The following is a 20,248-nucleotide window of genomic DNA, read 5'->3' on the forward strand; positions in this document are numbered from 1 at the left end:
ATATGTACTTTAGGCAAAGGCCTTGCTGTATTTACACCACCATGTTTCTACAGCAGCTCCAATAAACAAACCAGCCAGAGCGTGTATTTCACCTTTTTAAAGCCAAAGCTCACCGCAAAAACAGGGTTAGGGTTAGAAGAATGCAGAATATATACGTGGCTATGGGGCACTTACTATATTAAAGAATAGGATCATCCTTTATTTCATTTCCAGTTATTTTGTACTGATCTAGTGAATCAGCCACCCGCTGACTTAGTTTCCATTCTGTTTACAAATGAATAGAATGTGGATTAAATACTTGATTAGATGGTTATTTGTTAACCTGATAATTTGATTGTACTATTACACTCAGAAGCAGATCCAAAACCAGCAGCAAGCCCCCCACTGTTTACCTCATGCTGTCATGGTTTTCTCCTGGGCAGGAGCAATAAGCTACTGTATTGCATTGCAGTGCTGGCTGTCTGAAGACAGAGTTTGACAAAGTTTTTACTGGGTGATTTTGTTATTTTTGGTCCACTCTCATACGGGCTTTTATTACTTGCAAGACTTATAAAAGAATAACAGTAGTAATATCTGCTCATGAATCTGGGTCATTCACTGAGGTGAGGCCCAGGTGCAGGGAGCTGAGGATCAGAGACACTGGTTACATGAACGCAGGTCACAATTATGTTGTGTAGATGCAGACTGTGTCTCAGAGTTGACAACCAGGCATCTTTGATCCATGGTTCTCAAACAGTGGTATGTGTACCAACAGTGATATGATGCACGCTTCCTCTGGTGGTACTTGGAAAAATCAGTGTATATGCAGAGGAGAAAATCAATTTACTGGCTGTGTAAGTCTGACTCCGCCTCTGTATCTTTCTATGAGCTAGTGCGTATCCATTTCCTGTTAACCTTTACATCTCAGCAAAACAAACAGTAAATGACAAGATGGACGGTGAGATGGACGATGAGATGGATCGTGCTGTGGTTCTCTATATTTCGTAGCTGCTGTAGATCAAGCATGGCTCTTGTTTCATGGTTGCTGTGTTGTCGATGCCGACACCGTACGATTTCTGGCAACAATACTGCAGTTTAAAAGGTCAAAGAGCAGAGAGGAAATTTTAGTGCATGTGCAGAACTCCAAGTCCGCCTCCAGTCCAGATTTTTCTGCCCCACTCCATTCCGGGCCATAAATAATAAATTATAAAACTGAATTGGACTATGAAGTGCATTATCCAGGTACATTAGTCAGACTAAGACTAACTCATTTTAGTCGGACTAATGTGTTTACATGACATTAAGAAAACCGAATTATTGTCTTAGTCCGACTAAAATTTGGACTTTTACCGGTCTTAGATGAACTCAATAGATGTCCACTGACTAATGTGCCGCTTGCTTCACTTGCCTACATCATACAAAATCTGCACTTCATTACCACATCTTAGCCAAAACAAAGTAATATAAAACCTCAATCGTGTATTTCATTGTTTTAAGGGTATGTTATAAACTTGCAGGCAGAGTGAGCATAGTCACTTCACTTCACATTGATACACTGAAAATACTGTAGATTTATCTGAAAGCTGTTTGCTGACTGCAGGATCTGAACTCAGACCAGCTTTGGTGATCTATGGAAACATTAGCACAGCTGCAGCTTTATGTTGCCTCATCGTTTTTCATATCAGATTTCATATTTAGGTGAACCACTGAAAGTCAGACCCTATGCTTTTCTCTTTTACTCCATAATCAATTACATTACAGAGAAGGATCAAATTTTACTCACGCTGTGTTTTTTTTTTATTATAGCATTTAGACAGTGGTTTCATCCCCACCTATAGCTTCCCCAACTTCCTCAACCATTCTTTGAGTTCTGATCCAAGCACTTCCTATATGCGCTGTAATAAACAACTGCGACCAACATTGGCCCCAGAGTCAGAACCACAGCATTAACACTACTGCTGTGGTTGAAGGGTAGCGATAGATACAGAGAGTGGAGAGAAATATGGACAGAGAAGGAAAAATGACAGAGAAACGGAGAGAGAGGGAGAGAGATTGATGAATGCTGACAATAACATTGTGTAACTCTGACAGATTATTCATTGTGCTATTAGTTTTCAGCAGCAGCATGCAGCTGCCAATCTACACAAAAGATGCATACCAGTAACGGCATTTGGGTTTAGAGTTTTCATTAATGCACTACTGAGGATTACAGACTTCATGGCTGAGTTTTACATAGGTGATTGACCTTCCACCACTGTACACATTAGGCAGGAAGTACAATTTAAAGGTCAAGCCAGTTCCTTGGAAATAAGGCTTGGGTTTCATGATCAAGGCTAATAAAAATCCCAGAGACTTCAAGTACGAATGAAGTTTGATGAAGGCAGTAAAAAAAAAAGGTTTCATAAAATCTGAGCAGGAACTTGATTTCCCAAAACACTGGAACACATTCAAGTCTTACCACACACAGACAGATTGTGACAGACAGACAGACATGGATAAGATGGATAGATAGATAGATAGATAGATAGATAGATAGATAGATAGATAGATAGATAGATAGATAGATAGATAGATAGATAGATAGATAGATAGATAGATAGATAGATGGACAGTTAGTTCTGTCCCTCATAAGTTTTCTCCCACTTGTCTTTTCCGCCTCTGTCTTTGCTCCCTCTGCCGACTCTTTTTATTTCTTCTTCTATTTAGAAGGAAGACAGATTGTTAAAGGGAGTTAGGGTGAGTACAAATGCAGCTCTCCTCCACACTCCACCCTACAAATCTGAACCCCTGGAGAGAAAACTACTTGCAGGACCACCAGCATCACAGCTTGTAGAGGGGAAAAAAAGGCTTTGAATACAACCAGCCTCCATGGAGAGATTTGAGCAAGCTTATAGCACTGAGGCTGCTCACCTCTGAAGGACAAACACAAAGCACATGGGCCACTGACTGAGAAAAACCCTATTTCAACACGAAAGCTGCTGTCAAGTGGTTGAAGAAAACATTAGTTTTTGAGAACCTAAATCCTAGTGCTTCACCTAACTTTGGGCACCATGCTTTGTCTGATAAGTCTCATAAGTTATGAGAGAGCAGTGTGCAAAACTGGTAAATGTCAAAACAGGATATTCGAGAAAATTGAGAATGTGTGTTAAATAATCTTAATTATGTGAGAAAAATTAGCATCGAACAACTCTAAGTTCACAGAGGTCAATCATATCTTTGAAACAAAAAAACCCCTCCAATGTTATTTGAACATATTTAGTTTCTTAGACATCTGATATTTTATTGCACTGTCCAAGATCATAGCTTTATTACTCCTGTCAGATGACAACATTTTATTTCTGTTTCATTTCCATTTTAAGTCATCGTCCAAGTTCTTGAACGTGTGTACAGTGTTCACGCTGAGAGGGATATGAGTCGCTCTGTGGCCTCTAAGGTCACCAAAGTGTCCCAACACGCTGGGTGATGCAAGTTCTGTTTTAGGATGGATTTCCCCTGTAACACACCAGTGTGCAGCCAAAACAAACTCCTGCTGATGGTTTGCCTCTTGCCTCCGGTCTCTCTGGCCTGCTTCTAGACAGCAGCCGAGGGACCTTATAGCTCAGAGGAGGAGCGGTGGAGTCCTGTGGTCCTCCCACTGCCTATAAGACCAGGGGCAGACGGAAACACTCAGACAGCAGGCACACGTGGAGAAAGGAGGCAGAGAGGGAAGAAGGGTGAGAGAGAGACCAGCAGAGAGCAAAAGAGAGTCAAACTGCTGCCACAGGCTGGGAGTAGTTTATGCAACTGGACTTGAAAGAGACAAATATAGACACAAAGGAGCAAGGGAGAAGGTTCAGAGAGGAACAAGAGAACAAACCAACAACCGCTTGACTTGTGTGTTTTCTATCAAAGGACTAAGTGAAAGAGGGACTGACCTTTGGGATGTGAAGTGTTTTTTAGCAAACAAACAGAAGAACAAGAAGGACCTGGAACGTGCAGCCACCTGCGACACAGCAGCCCCAGGCTTGAGTCACTCTTCCCTGACTCATGATCAACTTGCTGATCTGAACTAAGACTCTCTCAACTCTGGCATCTCACTGACCTGACTCGACAGATTTCACAAAGAACATACGTTAGCTGTAAAGAAACATCACCAAAGGTGGACAACTTTAGGGAGTAGAAGCTTTGGCAACGCTTTGCAGAAACTTAACCTCAGCAAGTGGACGTTGCACTAGAATCAGTCAGTAGCTGCCTGACTCTTGTTGTGAGCAAGATGACATTTGCCATGCTCCGCACAGCGCCTCCCGCAGGTCGCTTCCTATATGGTGACATCGCACTTCTCTCTGAAGACGATGATGAGAATGGGAGCGAAGGGTCAGGCTCAGAAGAGCGGAACTCTTCCAACTCTGCGGCCTTCCGCCTTTCCTCCTCATCCCCATCTGCTTTTCACATCAAGGTGAACAGGAAGAGGAAGCTGTGTGGGGACCGAGGGTGCGGAGGAGTAGGTATTGGCGTAGGCGGCATGATGGGTAGAATTGTCCCCCCAATTCCGACTGCCCCTACTGAGATTCGCCAGAGGACCGCAGCCAATGCACGGGAGAGAGATCGCACCAATTCTGTCAACACGGCATTCACAGCACTGCGCACGCTGATCCCCACCGAGCCTGCAGACAGGTACAGAGCAGCCAGAGTTGTCCGATTGCCCGTCTTAGTCAGACTACGGCCTTAGCTCCATTAAGTGTGACTTAACTGTGCATGTAAACGTACTGAGTGTCCCTGCATTTGATCTGATTCACAAATGAGATCTCACAGGAAAATGACTTGCATCTGAGAACTTGATAAGTAAAAAGTAGTTCCTGTATAACATTATATCGGAAATAATATTTCCTGTAGTAGAAGAGTCATACATTTGGAAAACATCGTCTTTGTACATCTCTTTTTGAAATATTTTATATAAACTTAAAAATGCCTTGCCACTGCATGATCAATATTTGTTTGCCAAATCAAATAAACAATAAGATGACGCAAGTAGGAGAAGATTGTGCACTTTTATCTTCATTAATATTGTAAATGTCTGATCTGATTATTAGGAAGCTGTCAAAGATCGAGACGTTACGTCTGGCCAGCAGCTACATCAGTCACCTGGGGAACGTCTTACTCTTGGGCGAGGGGCTTCATGACGGACAGCCGTGCCATGCACCCTCACCACCGTTCTTCCATGTCAACTCCTCCCCCACCAGAGGATCCGACCAATCAGCTCAGCCCAAGCACATCTGTACTTTCTGCCTCAGCAACCAGAGGAAAATGGTGAGCAGAAAACGCTTAGTCAATAGAAATAAATAAGAGAAACCAAATTTCAAAAAGGACAATTCAGTCACGGTGATTCTGTGGCTCTCCAATAAAACACACACTTGTAAAACAAGACTAATCTAAGGTTTTTACTATTTCATGAATATGAAAAAAATATTGAACGACACGGATTTAGTTGAACTCAAACTAGAGTGAAGGTTCTTGTGTGGAACTTTAGGGTCAATTTGGTTTTTAAAGCTGACGTGAGATCAGAGACTGCTTCCATATACCTCACTGGCCCTTGGGGATTTTTAAAAGAAGAACCTCTTTAAAGTTCTCTGTTGGGGTGAATGACTGTGTGTTATTGTGCTGTTGGGGGTTAGTTTAACTCCAGCAGGTGGCTTGAAAGTTCAAGGTGGTTTCTGAACCTCTGGGCATTGACAGTGAAAAGAGGAGATTGGTTTTGTGTCTGAGGAGCGAAGAAAGCGCTGAGCTGGGTCTCAAAGTATGTACACAACCATTACATAAAAACAATCTGTGGTGTTTCTTCTTCTTCCTCTCTTTTTTCATTTTTAAAATTTAAAGCTTACAAGGTTATTCATGCAGTGAGCGAGATTTATGATCGTGAAACCAGGAAATCCATCCAAAACGTATAATTTCAAGAAGGTCTTGACGTCAGCCTGAATATGAGAAGGTTTTAATCATAACTACAAACAACCGACCCGAGATAAACAGATTGGTAACTGGAAATATATTTGATCCACGAAGCCACAAAAACAAAAATACTGTGTTTATCTCTGGAGGTTAACCATAACAAAACACAATTCACCGGAATTTAATTCAGGAAAACAGTAAAAAAGAAAAGTTATTTTTCTCTTCATAACACTCTGATTTCTCATTTCAGTGACAGATGCTTCTTTGTAGCGCTCTTTTTCCACTGCTGCAACACTGTCAGTCTACACCTTAATAGAGACTCAGAGGAGGAGAACTCGATCCTGTGCGCGCTTCAACTCACATTTAACTGATTCAACACAGGAAATAGACATAATCAGGAACACACTCACACTAAGAAAGTCTCGAGTCTGATGAGAAATAACAGGGAATAAAGCTGACCATGATCAAATTTATACACGACTGTTTTCAGCAAACACCACAGATGATGATAGAGGGGTGACGTCCACTCAACTTTCCCCCCTCTAACCCATAGCCACTGCCCATTTAGCAGGATTTATGGGTAAGGAGCTGACATCTGGCAGACTCCCCCGTTACCCCAGCAGTGTGTGAAAGCTAATACCCTCCTCAGTGTCTAAACCCAGAGACCCTTTAGCTGAGGGATAACCTGGGTCTCAGCAGTGTGTCCCCCCCCCCCCCCCCCCCCATGAACCTCTGTGAGCGAAAGCCTAGACGTAACCCAGACTCCCTCAGCTGGGAGATTACTGATCTGAAACCTGTCTCTCCTTTGTCCCCTTTTCTTTCTTGCCTTTATTCTCACCCACACCTCATTGTGTTTTCCTCTTCAACTCGAGCTCTTCTCTCTCTCTCTTCCGAGCTCCCCCCCTCTGCCCCCCCGCCTCTCCTGCTGCTCTCAGCTGCATATCGATCAGCCCGGTGGAGGTCACAGCTGTCAGTAGGAGCTGTGTAATACTATCTGCTGCTGTCAGCTCACTGCTGCACTTGCCTGACTGACCTGTAAATGCATGCTGGGCAAAGAACAATTGTGAAGTTTTCTCATGTCAGAAATGCCAAACACAGACCGTCTGACTGAGTCCATGTCGCTTAGTGTCAGTCACCTTTATGCTGTTTTAATAGCTCCATGAAATGTCACACGACTTTCTCTTCCATATGATGTACACTAGGTCAAATGCATCTTTACGGGTTGTCCCTGAACTGCACTGAGACGAACCTGAGAGAAGGAAGATATGTGAGGGAGAGATTTAGAGGTTTAGACGTTGTTTGTTCAAGGACTTAAATGCCTTTATAACGATATAGACACCTTCCCCTGGTTCCAGTTAAGGTGAATTTAAGCTCTCCTAAAAATAAAGTTTATGCTGCAGTGCACAGCATGTTGGAACACAAAAGATTATTTATCTGCCTCCTTTATTCTCAGCAAAGTATTGTGTGTCCTAATGAAAGTGAGACCTGCATACACAGTCATACAGACAAAATTGTTTTTCTCATATCAACCCGTTGGATTGGATAAATAGTTTTTTATTGCCCTTATAAGTAATACAACAAAACATTGTTTGTTGGAATGAACAAGCATAAGCAGCATAAGAAGAAGAATATAAATAAAAGAATAAATATTGAACACATGCACACTCATCTCAGCTGAAGTACGCAGCACCCACACCCACGTCTACACACACATTCATATCCACAGCTTAAAATATCACAAAAAATAAATTGGTAAATATGTAAAAAAAAACAAAAAACCTTTGTATAAAAAGTAAATATAAGGTGCATTAAAATAAGACAAATCTCACTTTTGCTGACCAGCTCTGCAGCTCAAACGGCTGCCACTGTCACTGTAACTGTCGTGTTTTCTGTAGACTATTGACTGTATAAAAAATAAGATGCAGCTACAGTGTCTCTGCTTTAACAGCATCACGGTGGTGACAGGTGTGTTTACAGCATGTTGTCGGGAAAATCGTTTTGTTTTTGGTAAATAAATCATGTAAATAACCTTTAAATTGTTACTCATCATTAAGAAACTCTTGATTCATTTCAAACGATCAATAAAAAAAACGATTCTGACAAATATCAGCATTATTTTAATGGCTCGGTAAATTCCTACAATTGCTTGGCAGTCATAACAATGACTCGGATGAGAAAGGGTGTTTGTTAGGGACCATTTCATTAACACAAGCAGTGAAGTGAAGGTCAACAGCACAGACAAAACCATTATATATCCTAGATAAATTAAGGATTTATAGATAGTGGGAGTCTCTTTTTACCTTTCTATATATATTTTTTGCTCTATGTAGTTGATCAACAATGATGAGAAAAGTGTTGGAGTGAGACATTTTTTTTTAGTGCTGCTAAAATACCTGACACAGTGTCACAGCTAAATGCACAGTGGCCAAATGAAATTGATATGATCTGCCTGAAAAAGAAATCAGGTACATACACCACTCCGAGATGTTAAGGTCATGTGGCATTGAAACGGTTAACTGTGATTGGCAGAACCTGAGAACTTTTCACTTTACTTGGAAAAGTGGTCGTGCAGAGGCTCTAAGTGGGCTAAAGGGCAGAGTCGGTGCTGGTGATTACAGAGAGGAAACGGTTGTGATGGTAAAATGAGACTTGCTGTCCTGGGCTCTTTCTCTCTTTGTATGTTTTTATGGTCATTGAGGTTCATCACAGCTGTCAGGTCTGCTTAGAGCCGCCGCTTCAGTTACATCTATTTCCAATGTGCAGGAGAGTGAGAGTGCGAAATGTATACGCTCATTTCCTCTTATTATACGTGTGTGCATAGTGTAACCGCTTCTAAACAGCCGTATATAGTTTGAAACGGCTAACGCAGAGAGCTACTCTGGCGCCCACTATACGTATTCACTGGTATACTAATGTCATTTCATCATATGTGGTACGAGTTGATGAAGGGGATATTTTGAAGAATAGGTATTAGGTTTATTATATTTTTCTACTTTTTAGGATGATGCTATGAACATGAACAAAGCGTTTCTTATTATTGGAGACACTCTATCGAGACATTTTCCTCTAACGCACGACTGACCAAAGTAAGGATTTAATTTGAACCACCAGACTCAAAATAAATTCAATAAAAATATATTTTCAAGCACACATAAAAAAATCAAACGGTAATATCCCTATTGATGCATTCTCTTTTGTGAGATATACTCCATTCAATTATTGTCAAAAAATACACACATTGCTCTATGTGGTCAGTGATATTGCAATCGCAAGTGGAAAGGCAGAAAATAAGTGCATTCATACTTCAGCTTTTGATGGTTTCAAATGTATGTGATGTAACGGAGGTGCAAAAATAAAAGGTTTTAAGACAGAAACATACAAGGTGAAGGTGTTATTTCAGTGGCGTCTAGACTCTGTGGGGTGTGGGCATTGCTCACTGTAACAGTAGTGTAATTTCACTTTGTTAAAGGTAAAAGAATATATCATTAAGGAACCTGGAATCCTAGTACTTGCTTGTGTCTTTAGACAATACTGCAATAGGTGTTTGTCCTTCAAGGGGAAAAGTTATTCGGTTGCTGCAGTGTGTTGTTGTGTGTTGTTGGTGTGTCCCGCTGTCTCTGTCCCTTTTCTCTGTCCTTGCAGTGATATACTATAGTGTAACAACATGCTTTACTATCCTCTGATCCACGGCCAAACTATTCATTAAACGTCCACATTTATCATGATTTTTGACTTTTCCTGAAAGCAGTTCAGGTGCGGGTCAGTACCAGTAGTTTGGCATGGACAAAACTCTTGTGTGCAGGTGCCTTTGATATATGCCGTTAAAAAAAAAAGAAGAAGAAGAGGAAGAGGAAGAGGGGACAGTCGTGATGGCTCCATCTGCAAATGAGATGTACAGAGTTTAAGAATAGAGGATTGAGGTGAGCTGGGAGCTGCTTAATCCCCGCTCTGTCAGCTTGATTGATGCAGATATCCTGTGTGTGTGTGTTAGGCCTCTCGGCTTCTGCTGATCAGTGCGACTGTCAACTACAGTGAGACTATAGCACGGTTATTTTTCGTTTGTTGTATTTGTGTATGAAGGCAGCACATGAGTTTATAGTTTATTCACTACCTCTCTGAGACAATGTGGGAGCGGAGAGCTTTCACGTGCGCTAATCTGCCTTAAGGCCGCGGAGCTCGGAGCATTTTTACAGCTTTCCTTCACAAGCCTGTCTTATTTCTTTTGGCCTGAACCAGGCAGAGGGTCAATTCGACTCAATGGCAAACGTAAACAGAAACAGCGATTCTTCCGCCAGGAACAGCAGTCACGCTGAACTACTTCCTTTGAAGCTGGATGTGACAAGTGCAAACATTTTCCAAAATTTTAAATCTTAAGGAGCACATTTGACTTGATTTGATTAAAACGATTTTAAATAAAAATAATAAAAATAAAAAATCTAGCAGAAATATATCTACCATGATACTTATCATGTGGTTTCTGTAAAAGAAAAAGAAAAAAAAAGAGCACGGTCCCTTTGAGATGATAAAATTGAGTTGAGTTTACAAGCATTTTAAGGCCCAAGCCGGGTTTAATTCCATCTTAAAAGGGATCTGATTTATTTGGAATTTTTCTCCAAATTGAAACGTTTTGTACAAATGAAAATTACAAACACTGTCCCAAATGTCACAAACAGTTTTTATTTAATCTGAGCTCCTGTAAAATGTCTAATTAGAAACAGACTCATCTCTTTTTGGTGTGTGTGTGTGTGTGTGTGTATGTGTATCCGTGTGTAAGAAATAAGTTTTCTATCTGTAGGTGAAATGTACTTGTCTTATACATATGGTATATACTCATATACTCACATACACACACACTCACGCAGACACACACACTCACGCTCTCTGTGTCTGGAAGTCATTGGCTGTGCAGAGCGGAGCAACAAATGAGCTAATTGTTCTGTAAATGATTTATCCTCTGCTGAGGCCGGTACAGTCAGTGTTTAATTCAGCTGCTATTAGAAACACATTGACGTTGGACTTTGATGGTGATGTTAAAGAAGCCTGGAAACCACTCTCTGTGAAACGCCCTCCCTGCGCACACACACACACACACACACACGCACACACACACACAAATGACACATACACACATGCAGGCGCAAACTCGTGTACAACCACAGAAATACTGACACACAGTGCACTAAACTCGTGACACACAGACTTTTTTATCAAAAGCCATTTCGTGCTGCTTCTATTTTTTTCTGGTTTTTGCAGCCAGACGGCAGTTCATTGCTGCTTTCTAGACGCTACCGCACCCGCCCACCCTCCAACCCACCCCCCAAAAAACCCCACCGCATATATGATTACTCAGTTCGGGAGTCCTGGATCACGGCTGTGCTTTCAACACTTTCTATACTAATGGTGTGCAGGAAGTTGTGGGAGCAGACACAGACAAGGGGAGAAACAGAAAGAGAGAAATAGCCAACAACTCAGCAGGATCATCAGTTTTGCTATTTATCCTCCAGTTTGGTTTTCAGACTGTGCCGCAACTACACTTTGCTTCTTTATCGAGATCAAATGAACCTTGCAGCTCAAGAGTAAGAGAGCCTATTAAACGCGCGGCGAGGACGTTTTGGAGCTCACTAATGACTGTGGGTTTTGCTGTCATTTGGATATTAGTCTGTTTTCACTGGAAAATAACATTACGTCACTTGTGTGTGTGTGTGCGTGAAGCAGATGTTTCAAGGTCACAGATGAAACGAAATGACCCTCATTTACTGATAATGCCGGTGTGCCTCCTCAGCGCGTGAGCTTCTCCCGTTTGCCTCTCACTCAGACTATGCTAATGAAGTGCATCCGTGTATTTTTCAAATATATTCTCACCCACGTTCGGCATGTGTCTGTGTATATGAGCCTGGCTTTTGTGTATGACTGCGTGCCTTCATGCATGGGCCCGTCTGTGTGTTTCCAGCACAGATGGAAGCAGTTAAGACTTAATTTAACACCAACAGAAGAAGTCGGGTCAGATAACTAACAAAATCTATTAGCAAAGCTATGATTCTGTTGTCATTCGGCCTTCGGGGAGCGCGGCCGCTCACAGAGCAAATTAGAGCAAGACTACAGAAAGCTGAGCTGGGCAAAGAGCAAACCTTTCAAGACGTGTTCTGAGGCAGACACAGTGCAGTTCATGAAAACAATATCAAACCGAGGCTAATGACATCGCGTTGGCCGCTGCAGGACGAGCATCGCGGCGCGGATGATAAAGTGCCTGCTTGTGCAGCCGTAATTCATCAGAAACCAGACGCAGACAATTAGCCGCCCAGTGTGAGCGGCGTCTGATTGGACAATCAGGTGCAATAATTTCTAAATGAGCCAAAATGAATTCTTATTAGCAAACCACAGTCAACATGTACCCAAGCCACATAATGACAAAGTGCGGCTCGTTCACTTTGTTTGTCAGCTTATTTAAATGTCTGCCCCGCGTTATTTATTGCGCCGCTCTTGCTGTACGCACATGCCTGTGATCCTCTAATCGTTGAGCCTTTATGAGGATAATTACGGCTTGTACGAGCCACTCGAGGCACCGACTCTTATTCGCATATTTTCACTCGATAAACTAAAGGGATATTACTAGTTTTTATTTCATGGTTGAATACCAATAGCCTTATATGATTTTTCGGGCCAGTACCCAAGTGGAATCTTTTTTTTTTTTTTTTTCCAACCAGTCATTCCTCTCCCCACGCAGCCAGCAACTAAATTAGATGTTTGTATTTGACAGAGGGGCTTAACAGGAAAGAAAGGGGGAAGAGAAAAAAAAAAGAAAAGAAAAGGGAGAAATAGACAGATTGAAATGTAGATAGAGTTTCAGTGAAACAATATTAAAGTTTGAATTCAATAAGATGCCGTGAAGAGACTTTACTACCTTCACATTAAAGTAAGGTTTTCACCCTCAAACATGTTCCCGTGTGGTAATACCATTGTATTATATCTAAAATAAACATTATCAGGTAATCATATTAGTGTCAGACAAATCACCCTCCTGGGAGGTCAGTGGTATGTCTGCGTGTGTGTGTGTGTGTGTGTGTGTGTTTGGGGAGAAACAGAGAGACAGAGAGCAGATATGTCACCCGGCCATGCCATTCAGGAGATTGTTTTGACTACCAGAGCAGCCTTTAAGCCTCGTCCCCTCCTCCTGCTTTGACTGGACCGGCTACAGCTGTGCTTTATAAACTCTTGCCGAGGCGTGGGCCGATTTCACGGTAATTCGATGCAATTTGGTAAATTATCCAATACTCATGCAAACTTTCTGAGTGGGAGGGGGGGGGGGGTTTGTTGTTGTTTTTATGCACCCACGACTGTCCCTAACCTGCATCACTTTCACGCCCACTGATAAATGCCTGCACTTTTCCACATGGTATTCCAGAGTGCACAGATGCACACTTGTGTCTTAAGATTTCTGCGTCTGTAGAGGCAGCGATGCTTCGCGAGGCCAGAACTCTTCTAGGCTCTGTTTGCAATCATTTACTTACTTACTTTTTTACGGAAACAGTTCAAAACAAATTAGAGACAGTGTGTCAGGTGGCCAAACACTACACAGGTCATTAAGCCTCCTGACTCTGCTCTGGCAGACTCGACCTGTTTTTCCCTGTCTGTGAATGATGGCTTAATGCTCTTGGTTAGTGATCATTTATTGTCCACTTATGGTGTATTTTAGGATCATTAGAGTTAGGGCTTTTTTTCCGGTATTTAACACAGACCATGATCTAGTTTAGTCAAGTGCTGAAACATAATTATATATATATAAAAAAAAGGGCAAATCCTGCTTATATGTGCAGAAATACCACAAAAGTGGAAAAGTATATGAATTACAAAGTCGGGGGAACACTTTTGAGATGCATTAAGCAAAAGCATTTTGCAGCTGATGAATGTAATTACTTGGTGATGTGGTTACTCACATAACACTCGGGCAACACTTGAAAATGGTAAACAGCGCTTAATGATTCACTGATTAGTTTTTGCACAAAACCAATACAATTTCCTCAAAACATCATTTAACAAGTCTTGCTGCTGCTATGCATTCTGTACCACACCTTTTAATAATTTCATCTAATACATTTCGTGTTAATATAATTATCAATATCTGGTGCTAAGGGAAGTAAAGCTCCAATTACTAAAGGAAAATATATAATCTTACATTGATTGATATTTCTGTCCCAGAAATGTTTCTGCTAACGTGACCGTGCCAGAAAAGCTTCATCGTAGGACCACAACGTTTACATTTAGCATGCAGAAAAATATAAGATAAGCAAAAATACAGTGTGATGGTAATGGCACACGTCTAGATAATAGAGGTCTAATAATGATCCTGTGCTCTCAGTCCAGCTGGAGTAAGGATTGATGATAACAGCTCCTGCGTCTCCTCACACTCGCCCAAGTCTGTGGGTGGACCGACTTGTGTCCAAATCCTACGATCTCACGCTCTCGCTGCAGCCTGATACCCTTCCAAACATCTACCCACCTTCGCTGATGTCAGTCAAATAGATTTTTTCCACACACCTACATCTTGTGCTCAGTCTGAGAGGAAATGTGTAACAGGTGTTCAGCTGATGAGTGGAAGGCAGTCGAGAAGATATGAGAGGGGGCAGAGGGAAAGTCAGAGGAGGAGAGTGAGAGTTTTGACTTTCGTTGAGTCTAATTTACTGTAATATTCATAAGCGAGTGTTTATTGAAGCTGGGATGTGTGTTGCCCATCAACCCATGGTTTTAAAAGGCTTTTTTACCGTGGCTTAAAAGGCCGGTGTTAGATGTCCTGAGAAGTGAGCGGAGCAGGGGTTTTAGGTGAGAGGGGAAAATGTGACGTTATTTTCCTGGCCAGATAGAGAAGGTTTCCTCATAAGCCAGGAAATCAAGGCTTCTCTGCTCTGATACCACAGATAAATGAGAAACATATCATCATGAGGGGCTGTCACATGATGTCACTGGTTAAATTAAAAGATATATCTGCGACCACAGTGAGTGAGCATTATGTATGCTGCTGTACACACTCAAACTTCATTTACTACATAGAACAAAACCCACACTGATTTACTGCATCTGTAATTTCAGTGGAAAAGTATCTATTTCCATGAATAAACTCAACATTTCACTGAAGAGCAATGACATAACACCATAATAAAAGCGCGACATGAAACACAGCATTTTCATTCACCTGCTCCACTGCATTAGAGGGTTTTATAACACAACTTTTGCTCAGTTTGAAATGACTTATTCTAGTTTTTAGTTAAAGAGAATGTAGCAGAGTATTTCACTCTACGGCAAACTGAGAAAAATATCATGTCAAAAATGAAGTGCACACTTCTTAACACATAGGATAATTTCCTTAGTCAAGAAGGCAAATAAAATATACATAAATTGTCTTTAAACTGATTTCATTGTTGAGTTGTTAAATGATTGTGTGTGTGTTGTTTTTTTCTCTCTCCTGCAGAATAAAGACAGAGACAGGAAGACAGCCATCAGAAGCTAACAGTGAGGACACGCACCACGTGGATAAAATGCCAGGATAAATCACCATTATTGCGACTTGAAGATTTACAGACTTGTGATGCATTCATGGACCTTTGAAGGACTCTCTTAGCACTTCCAGGACTTTGAAAGGAACTCTATGAAGCATTTTCTTTTGTTGAATTCTTTTTTTTTTATATTGCCTTATTCAAACTTTTTAACTTTTCAAATAATGATTGAGACACGTGTGAAAAGTTTAACTATACTTTTAAAGGGCTTTTGCTTTGTTATGAACATGAAGAACCTTTCAACAAACACTTATAAGAGACTTTTTTTACTGTATTGACTCAACGGCTGTTCAGAGTCTGAGGAACTTATGGCACATGATCGAAGGGGGGAAAAAAAACCACACGAAACCAATGAAAAAGACAAATTTGTATTCAAAAGCTGTGTGTTATTAATGTGTATACTGAAATATAAATGTATATTTATGTGACATAACAGTATCTAATGAAACTATGTTATTTAACAAGCATATGGCATTCTTATGAGGACGAGTTTAAGGTACAAAAGCATTGGCATTACAAAAATAATATGCTGGAACATTGTGGTATCGGTTATTTCCAATAATCATTTCTAAAGGTTAATGCTGGAAAAGAACTCAAGATGACCAATAAATTTTTTTTGTATATCTGGAAGTAGACTTCATTTATATGTTGGTGGTATTTTCAGCAGATTCTGCACTGGAACCTCATAATCCGACCCAACTGACATTATGAAAAGTTTCCACAGCGAAACCGTCCCATGTCGTGCAGATATTCAAAAAAAAGAAAAGAAAAAAATGCTTGGTTTTTATCTTGCTTCTGCTCTTTCAGGCAACAAGGGGAGGGGTCAATTTTAAAAGTTTCAAATAAATTCCTTTACCAAAGAAGCAGCACAGGGCACATAAATACAAGTTCCACAGCAACTACACCTGCTGCTCACATCATCTGAAAAAACATTTTCTTTTACTCTCTTCTCTCTAACACATCCCCCTCTTTCTTCTCTTCTGGGGCAGGCAGATCACAGACAGTGTGGGCTAGGAGATGAGGCGGACGACTGGGGTTTGAGGGGCATGGGGGAGGGGGGCGGAGGTGCAGAATTGAATCTGCAGGTATGGCTTCATGGACATCTGCTCTTGTCCCCTCACTGTCCTCTTCTTTACCTTTCCACATGCTCTGTCTCTCTTCCTCTCCTCCTCTGCTCTTCCTTTCTTTTCCCTGGAGTGCCACAGGCCAGAGTCTGATTTGTGATGGCTTTCCAGCGTGTTTCGCTTCGCACCACTTGCCCTCGCCCTAGTTCTTTCTGTTCATCTATCTATCTATCTATCTATCTATCTATCTATCTATCTATCTATCTATCTATCTATCTATCTATCTATCCATCTATCGCGCAGGATATAGTCAAAATTACTTTTGACAGAAGCATAATCATTTTCTCAAATGTCATTTTAAAGAAAGAATATATCAAAATGCTGTTTATATCAAATAATGGGATAATTGTTTATTTTAGGATATTGCACGTTGTCGTATTTTAATTTCAATTAGTTTGTGATTATATTGTGCAAACCCTACAATCTATCAATCTTTTTTCCCTCACACGTTTTCTCTCTCTCACCACTCTTTCCGTCCGTCCCTCTTTTTCAGCTTCTCTCCACAGTGTTTTCCTCCAAATCTGTTCACTGCCTTCATGGAAAATTATCAGAGCATTAACAATGTGGAATGCTGCCCTTCCATTTTTTTTATTATTTTTTTTTAAAAAGGTACTGTCAAATGTATTTTTATAACACATGTATTTGTTTTTCATACTTGCTCTTTCTGCCATACACCTAATTACTGGTTAAAATACAGCTGAATTTGTGGTTTTACACCCCCTGAGTTCTGCAACAAATCTTAGAAAAGCAAATCCTAAGGAAAACCAAAAGTTGTGGTTACCTGGAAATGTTGTGGCTGATGTGAGAGAGATGCTAGCGCTGGATTCTCCTTGTAGTTATCATAGGTTTTATTACTAAAATGTCTTTGGAGAGCTGGGATCCGTTACTGTATTCTACAGCCAGTCGACAGTGTCCAGGGCCAGCGTTATAAAACCACTGCAGCATTTTTAAAGCCATTTTCCATCATTAAGCGAGATGTAAATGAGCCGTTGTTTTAATGGAGACAGACCCCAGCGCTGCACTGGTTTGGTGTTTCCAAATTATTTTTTTTAACAATGCTAAGAAGCACTTTCCACAACTGAGGTGTCAAGTTATGGAGCTTTTTCCTACAGTGTGACAAGTGTCAGCTGAAGAAAGACAACCAACAAAAAAACACAAGTGTGACTTGTTCGCACAGCCAAAACACGGTATTTAGTGGAAGGGGCACTTAAAAAAAAAAGATTTATTGTGTGTGTAATCTCACTAACACCCAAACCATAAGCAGCAGTGAACGCTTGGCACCAGGCTTATGGAGTTAATGCATCCTAAGAGTGATGTCATCAAAAGGATACATGCTTTAATACATGCTTTAATGATGTCATTTGCAAAGGTGATGAAGGAGGAAAAGATACAAATTCAACGTTGGGACGAAAAGGAAGACTGAAAGACGTTGTTTCTTTGCGTGCTTCAGGAAGTGTCTCTTAATAAACCGAAGATAGTTGTAAAATCCTTCCTGGAGAATCACTTATACAAAAAGACAGATTACAGTTCTGGCATATATGCTTGAAAAAGGCCCTTTAAACTTATGTGCCAGACAACAAAAGACTAAATCTCAGAGCACACGTTTAATGTAAGTGGTCCCTGCTGCTCACTGGCTCCTGAGACAAAAGTTTGAGAACCTCTGTTGTTTAAAAGCTCTTCGTTGTTTCATGAGCCTGTGATACACAGATAATCTTACTGATTTTTTTTTTTTTTTTTTTTTTGTAAAAGGAAGCAATAGCTTTGAAAAAACAACGTGTGTCTAGTATGTCCTAATGACTTCTGGTCCAGTTAGTCTGAGAGTCTGATCTCTCTAGCAGGCCGTCTGTCTGAGCAGCTCAGAGTGGTGGCAGTGGTGGTGGTGGTGGTGGGGTTCCTCCTACACAGTCCAGATCAGGTTCCCCTTACGCCTACACACGCGCTTTAACACAGACACAGATGACCATTTACACACTCGTACGCCGATGAACTTACATTTGCATGTGCAGTCACACACTTTGATACACACACACACACACACACACACTAGCGTGCACTGAAGAGGGGAATCTGTGATATAGCTTAGCTGTCTAATGATCTCTGCATTTTACATCGATGAAAACAGATCAGCTGAGAGGGCAGACTGCTGTGGCGCTTTTAAGTGGGCGGTTTTGGACGGAGGTGAACCGGAGGTTGGACTGGTTCTTACTGTCAATGTACGTAATAGTCTCTGATGAAGATGCCCCCATGGAAATCTGGCAAGTAATTACTGATGGTGGGAGTAATAAAAAGGCAGCTTGCGTTCCTGGCATCTGCACAGTCTGAGGGTGGTGAGGATGGTGGCGAGGATGTAACCTGAAGATGATTTAGAGTAATAAAATGAACTTGTAGTATGACTGATGTTCTCCCCGTGTGTGGGTGGGTTTTCTCCGAGTTCTCCGGTTTCCCCCCGCAGTCCAAAAACATGCAGATTTGAGGATTAGGCAAATCTGATACTCTAAATTGGCCGTAGGTGTGAGTATGAGAGGGGATGGTTGTTTGTCTGTATGTAGCCCTGTGATGGACTAGTGATCTGTCCAGTTTGTGCGCCACCTTTTGCCCTATGTCAGCTGGGATTGGCACCAGGACCCCCTACGACCCTCATGTGAAGGATAAAGTGGTAGAAGATGGATGGATGGATTAACTTGACGCTCTAAATTGACTGTAGATTCTGAATGTGAAAGTGAATAGTTGTTTGCCTCGATGTGGCCCCTGATGGACTGGCTACGTGTCCAGAGTGTACCCCACATTTCACCGTATGTCAGCTGGTATTGACTCCAACAACACTGCAACCCTCATTTGGAGGACAAAGCGGTAGAAGATGAATGACCGAACGCAGTCACTTATGAAAGAACATTTTCTATAGCATAAAGCCATTCACACTCATTTATGAAACAAAGATAGGAAAGAAACCTGTGCATACAGTAACGTAAAGATTTATCACTTTTATCATTTTCTATTATGGACATGAGTCACATCAAATGATGGACATAGTCTTCCAGTTTGAAAAGTGAAGCCCTATTAGGATTAGAATTAGGACAGAAGTCGTAGTTGGCCACCAGACGGCGACTGCAAAAATAAATGGGAAACTTATTCTACTTTTCACTTGATTTATTACATCAGTAAACATTTTCTTGAGGGGTTAATGGTGTCATTCTCTCTCAGGTCTTTTTCAATAAACCATGATGTCAATTTGGTATATAATGTTCCCATTTAGAGGAAAATCACAGCACATAGGAGTGGACACCAGTGTGATTGACAGCTGATATTATCCAGCAGGAGCCTGGTTGAAGGTAACATTGGTTAACTTCTGGTTACAATAACTTTTTTGAAGTTTAATTTTAAACCAGTAGACTACATCAAGTTTAGTATCTTAGCAATCTAAGGTCTTCAAAAAGCTCGGAGGCACAGTGGAGTGTTACGTCAGAAGATTTAAGGCCAGACACCGCTGTCTTGGATCAGCAGGGATTCTACTACATACACCAGAGAGAGTTTGTGACATTATTGCAGCCTGCAGATTTCTGCCCAACATCGTGGAGAATAACACGGTGCCATTTGATATGCCAATGCAGCCAGGAGAACCTTTGCTCAGGGAGCTGTGGCATATTTTGGTTTGCTTTTCGAAACCCCTGCTGTCAA

The 20,248-nt window shown here is 41.2% G+C and overlaps 1 protein-coding gene across 1 annotated transcript; it reads left to right on the top strand.

Annotated features, from left to right (window-relative positions):
• The first annotated feature begins 3,647 nt into the window (after positions 1–3,647).
• On the top strand, positions 3,648–15,547 carry LOC131471971 (basic helix-loop-helix transcription factor scleraxis-like). The gene is made up of 3 exons (XM_058648810.1): positions 3,648–4,632; positions 5,049–5,265; positions 15,365–15,547. Exons 1-3 carry the CDS (start codon positions 4,232–4,234, stop codon positions 15,401–15,403), a joined length of 657 nt encoding a protein of 218 aa, XP_058504793.1. The 5' UTR covers positions 3,648–4,231; the 3' UTR covers positions 15,404–15,547.
• The last annotated feature ends 4,701 nt before the right edge of the window (positions 15,548–20,248 follow it).

Source organism: Solea solea, chromosome 13 (assembly GCF_958295425.1).
Source record: "Solea solea chromosome 13, fSolSol10.1, whole genome shotgun sequence".
Taxonomy (NCBI): Eukaryota; Metazoa; Chordata; class Actinopteri; order Pleuronectiformes; family Soleidae; genus Solea; species Solea solea.